At 57.6% G+C, this 6,000-nt stretch overlaps 1 protein-coding gene across 1 annotated transcript in view; it reads left to right on the top strand.

The window, feature by feature from the left end:
* The window catches only part of NRXN2 (neurexin 2), a 110,452-nt gene that overhangs the window by 78,814 nt on the left and 25,638 nt on the right, over window positions 1–6,000 (top strand). The window contains 1 exon segment of the mRNA XM_017892995.1: window positions 2,800–2,981. Coding sequence (XP_017748484.1) covers window positions 2,800–2,981 — 182 coding nt within the window.

The raw sequence follows: 6,000 nt of genomic DNA, 5'->3' as shown, positions 1-6,000 counted from the left end.
CCCCCCCCGGTGTAATAAACGCCCTTAGGCTTTAAGAGGCCCGCCCAGCGTAATAAACTAGCTGCAGTGTGAGAACAGCTGGGTGATAAATCCCAGGGGAGGTCTGGGCTTGGGCAGCCTGTGCGGCACGGGCCTCGGGAGTGGGGACGCGTGCGCCCTGTCCCACGCCTGGCCAGCCCCTGTCCTGGGGCTGCCTTCCATGGTCTGTCTTTGTGCCTTCACCGCCATGATTCCTGGCTGCTTCGCCTCCTGTCGGGGGTCTGCCTCTCCACGCTGGGTCTTTGTGTGCAGCTGGGTGTGTCGCCGCCTGTGTGTGGGTGTGGGGCCTGGGGGCTTGGGCGCTGGACACCGCCTCTGATCCCTCCTGCCTCACTGCCCAGTGAGGCATTTGGCCGGCTTTTTCCTCCCGCCCTCTCTGGGCACAGACAGGGCTCTGTCCATGGTAATGTGCTTGCTGTCTGGGATCTGGGGTGGGAAGTGAAGAGAAAGGGCCTCTTTTCTCCTAGACCTGGGGGATTTGGAGGCAGCCTGCAGGTAGACTGGGTTTCTTTCCCCGGTCTGAGGGACCAAGAAACCCAATAAAGCCTTCTCTGAATGGGAGGCCCTGGAGCCCAGGGGTGAAGAGGCTGCAGCCTCTGATCAGGGAGGTGAGGGTAGGAATGTGTGTGGAGGAAGGTCAGCATCTCTGCTCCCCTGGCCCACCCCACCCCCCAAATTCAGATGTGCAGCTTGTGTGGAGGGGGGAGGAGGACCCTGGGTATTACAGTTGTCATGGAAACAGCCGATTTTCCGGAGTACTGCAGTGCTGGGAGTGGAAAGACTGTTACCGGCTGAGGCCTACTGGGCTCCCCACCTCCAGGCCCTGCCCTTCCAGGCAGGTGACCACATGGTGTGGGGGTGGGGCTCACTGCATACCCCACTGTCAGCCAACTCTCCACCCTTGACTTGGGGGCCCATCCTGAGGGTTCAGTGCTCACCACTGTGCCTCCAGGGCCCTCAGGTAGAAAGGACACCTGGGTCTGGAGAGGGCAAAGCCAAGCCCCCTCTGTCTGCTGGGGGTGTTTCCCTGGCCACAGGCAGAGGTGAGATGGCAGTTCTTTCCCTCCTGCCCTTCCTCCCGGGGTCACCTCTCACTCTGGGGAGATGGAAGATGTTGATGGTGGGTGCTCTGAGGAACAGCAAGGGGACCATGGCTCCTGCTTCCCCCAACCTCAACCCCCTGCTGGCCTCACTACCTCTTTGGGAACCAGGCAACAATCTTCCCTTCTCTCCTCAGCCCCTCCCTGGGCCTGCAGATGGTGGCTCCCCACAAGAAACTCAGGCAGCCCCTCCCCTTTGGGGTCCTAGGAGCTCCCTGGGATGGAGGCTCCTCACACCTGATTGCCCCAACTACAAGGGGGTTCAAGTCCCTGAGGCGAGAGACCCCATGGTACCTGAGGGAACCCGGCCTAATGTTACCAACTGGGCCACCACCTTGGCTGCTGGCAAGGCCTGCTCCTTAGAAGTGCTTCAGGCCCTCCTGCCCCGGCAGGCTACTAGTTCCTGACTCCAGAGTTCTCCCACCCCCAGACGGACATTTTTCTCCCCCTCTAGGCTTTTACCCTTAGGCCTCATCTGTCTGTCTCCTTCTCTAAGTCCTCCCTTGAACCCCTCTCGCCACAAGAAGTGCTTTGTGAGGAGTCGTTAGTGGCTAATTATTTAATTAAGCATTTTATGAATCTCATCTGCTCCATTTATATTCTAAAGAATGCAAGATTGTTCTCTTCCCTTCCCTTCTCTGCAGGCTGTGGAGTACTAGTCCTTCAGGCCTCCCAGACAAGGCTCCTTTCCGGGAAACTGGGTGACCAGCCCCCCACCCCCACCCCCAGAGAGCTCAGTCAGCCGCAGGAGGGAACATGGCGACTAATGGGGTTTATTTTGGGGCTGAGATCGTTAGGGACCTCACACCCGCCCCCAGCAGCCGGCTGGCGAAGAAGAGAAGGAGAAGGGGAGAGAGGGTGGGGTGGGGGAGGGCTGGGAGAGGGAGCCTTCATCTCCGGCTCCCACTCTCCCGTTTCTCTCACCTACACCCCTCTCTGTCCTTCTCTGTCCATCTGTCTCTCTGCCTCCTTCCTTCTCTGGCTGTCAATCTCCCCTCTCCCCTCCCCACCACCCCCCACCCCATGGCTGTCTCTTCCTTTCTGGGCAGGGCTCCAGGACCTTCCTACTTTGGGACCCAGGCAGTCCCCTGGGTGAGAGCGGAAGCAGGGAGTCCTGGGCAAGCCAGGAGAGGGGTGGGGACAGGGAGATGTTGGAGGGCGCCGGCTCTGACTGTGAGTCAGAGCTGCACACAGCTCTGCTCATCTTCCTGCCATCACCTGGGGTTCCTTGGTGCCTGCTCAAGAAGCACACACCTTGGATCTGTCACCTCTGCCAGGCCTGGGAGAAGTGGAGCTAGTCAGGACCGGGCCCCCTGGGTCTTTCCTGCCCACAGCACTCTCGTTTTCTCAGTCTCCTTGCAGCTTCTCTCTGGACTCTCTCTCTGTGTCACTCTATTACCTCTCCGTTTTGCTGTAATTAAAGCTAGACTTCTTGATGAGGCAGCTACATCTGTCTGTGCGCGTGCACAGGCTCTCACCCAGGCACCCGCCTGCCAACTGCTCCCTGGGGTGGCAGGGCTGGTGGCTGCTGTGGGTATCACAGCTGAAGTCCCACATCTAGACCTGGGGTTCCATCCCTCTCTGGTCACAACCCTGAGGACCTGCTGACCTCGTCCTCCTGATGTCATTTCTTCTTGTCTCTCTTTCCTTCTCTCTGCAGCCGGGACCACATACATCTTTGGGAAGGGGGGAGCACTCATCACCTATACGTGGCCCCCCAATGACAGGCCCAGCACGAGGATGGATCGCCTGGCTGTGGGCTTCAGCACCCACCAGCGGAGCGCTGTGCTGGTGCGGGTGGACAGCGCCTCCGGCCTTGGAGACTACCTGCAGCTGCACATCGTAAGGACCCTGGGCCCCAGCCCTTCAACCCCAAGCTTCCTGCTCCCAAATCAGTTCAGCCCTTCATTGCCACGGGATCAGCACCTCAAGTCTTCCCTCATGGGGAGTCCTCAGAACTTCTGTTCCTTCATCGCTGGAGCTTCCTGCTAAGAAGTTCTGCTTCTGAGACCCTTCCCTCTCTCGGTTATTCACCAAGACTCCCAGATCCACCCTCCCATCTGATTCAAATTTCTCCAGCTCCCCACTCCCCGAGACCACCTGTGTTTTCTGACCTTCCTGAAAGTAGTCAGGGGCCTCTTTGGGCCTTCCAGGCCATTCTCCTGCAGCCTTCAGAGGTGTCCCACATTTGTGACTTCCCCCAGGCTGCTGCCTGCTCACTCCTAGACCAGCTAGGCCAGCCCACTGTGTCCAGCACCTGTTCTTGCCCCTCCTTCATACCTACCTGCCCCAGGGCAGCCCACCCTTGCAGCTTCATTTTGCCTCTGGATTCTGCCCCTTTGCCCTCCCAGCAGCCTCCTTACCCTGTCTCCCTTACTGCCTCTCTAGCCAGGTTCACTCCTCACTAACCCCTTGGCCCAGCCCCACATCCCCACCCTGACCTTGGCTCCCACCTTGCTCTGCCTTTCTCTGCTCAGCTCCACCTGTGGCCCTAGCCCCTCCCTGTGTCTGCTTCCCACCTTGACCTTGGTTCATTCCCAGGGTCTCCCTCTGGGCCTCCTACCATATATGCAGCTCCTTGACTCACCGTTTTGAGTCCTGTCGAACTCTAGTCTGCAAGTGGCCCCTTTTCTTTCCCTGCCCTTTCCCCCATCTCTGGCTCTGCCCTACACCCTTCCCTACGACCTCTGGTATTGCTCCATTTCATTTCTGGTCTCAGCCTCTCCCCTGACCCCTCCTCACAGTCCTCAATCCCGAGCCTCTGCCCTCAGTCTTCATCTGTACATTTCTGACCCCTAACAGAATGTTCTGACACCTTGTTTCCCTGCCTGTATTTCACATGCTCACCCTGGCCCGGACCCCTGTGCTGTGGGGATCAGGCAGGCTGGCCAGGCTCTGTGGGCTGGAAAGCTCTGGGTGAGGGGCCCCTGGCTTTCAGGAGGGCATAGTTAGTTGGAAGGGGAGAGAAGAAGCCAGGGGAGAGGCTTGTTTGGGCTTTGATTTCTCCACATCTGCTTGGGAATGCAGCCACTGGCCTTCATTACACAATAGCTTTTAAGCGTCCCAGGCCTGCACCCCACCCCACACCATCCCAACACCAGGGCGTGAAGGAAGGAGCATGAGGGGAGACTTCCTGTAGGCAGAGCAGAGCTGGGGTGGAAGTGGCAGTGGATGAGGAAGGGGTGCAGAAGGAGGACTAGCAAGCAGGACAGCAGTCAGGCCCAAGAAGAGGCCTGGAAGTTCTGTACCTGTGTCAACAGAACAGGCAGTTATCTAGAACGGTGAGAGGCACCCAGCAAGCAAGAGACAGTGTGGCTGTAGACGACAGTGTGGGACTGGATGCACCGTGATGTGTGTCAGGAGTGACGGCTGTGACAGTGGGGGATGAAGACAGAGACTGGGTCTCGTGATTTCTGATGGAGTGTATCTATAGATGTGTATTTCCCCATGGAGTGGTGTTTGCAGTTGTTTCAGTAGCCTTTCTGGGTGGTGGGATGTGACTGGGTTTCCCTGTGTCCTCTGTGAGTGAGGGCTTCTCCTTCTCTCTCTTCTCCCTCATGCGAAGCTCTGCATGGCTTGCCACTTCCTTGCTGTCTTTGTGCAAGTCACCACAGCTGTCTGAGCCTCAGTTCGCCCATCTATGGAGTGGCATAGGAAGAGGACAGAGGGATGTTGGGAGGTTGAAGGAGATCACTTATGTGAAGCACGTAGGGAGCATACTGTGTTAGCTAGTATCCTGACCATCTCTGATCAGCTACCTGGGCAGGACTGTGCACCTCTGTGCCTGTTAGGTTAGGGCACAGGGCTCCCTACTGAGGAGAAAAGGTAGGGGGATCAGAGTGTGAGGAGAAGGGATTTCCTCCTTTTCCCTCCCAACAGTTGGGCACAGGCCTTACTGGTGCAAGGCTATGGAGGAACAAGTACTGGTGCCGGGTACTACAGAGGGCAGGGAAGATGGGAGTCTGCCCGAGGGTGGAGAGGCCTGGCAAGGGTGAGGGTCCATGAGAGGAGCCAGCCATGAGGTGCGAGTTGGGCACCAGATGGGCTGAGGGCCCCTGGGGGCAGCCCCCAAACCCCTTCCTTCCCTGGTGACACATCAGCTCCCACTACAGCGTCAGTAGCAGCTCTCAGAGAGTGGGGAGGCGGCAGCAAAATAAGAGAAAAGCAATTTGACGTTTCTAATAAAGCGTCGCTCCACTTTGCCAAATTAATTTTGACTCCCATAATTATTTGCTGTAGGAGCGGCTGCGTTCTCCCCACCGCCGCCTAATGAGGTAATTGGGGAATTAGGAATTAATGACTTTAACAGAAGTGACAACTGACTTCACACTGGGAGAGGCTCTGGGGAGCTGCCTCTCCCCCGGAGTGCAGGGCCCTGAGCTTGACTGCCTCCTAGGAAACCCAGGTGTCCTGCCTCCCAGCTCCCTGGCCGGCTCTCTGCCAGCCTGGCTCCCAGACCGCATGTGCTCCTTGACCACCATCACTGCCTGGGCTGAGCCTGTGGGGAGAAATCCTCAGAGGAATCCAGGGAGCTGATACTATTCTGGGTGATATTATTACTAACAATAGTACCGAGGAGGATCGACTGTTCCCTTCCCGTGTGTGGGGAGCAGATGATCAGCCCGTCTCCCTGGGGATGTTGTCAGTCTGTGGGTGGTGGATGGGTGGGGCTTGCTAATACTCTTTTTAGGCAAGCCCAGCCTCAGTTTCCCTGCTTTACTGCATCTGAGGAGAGAGGCTGCATGCATGTATGACTGTGTGCATGCATGTGTGTGTTAACGTGCATGCATGCATATATGTATGTGGTTTTCCCAGGTTCTGAGACGGAGACAACTGGACCCCACAGGTGGGAAGGGATAGG

The sequence above is a fragment of the Rhinopithecus bieti genome, unplaced genomic scaffold, assembly GCF_001698545.2.
Source record: "Rhinopithecus bieti isolate Rb0 unplaced genomic scaffold, ASM169854v2 scaffold_1017, whole genome shotgun sequence".
Lineage (NCBI taxonomy): Eukaryota > Metazoa > Chordata > Mammalia > Primates > Cercopithecidae > Rhinopithecus > Rhinopithecus bieti.
This window is presented reverse-complemented; position numbering and strand designations above follow the sequence as displayed.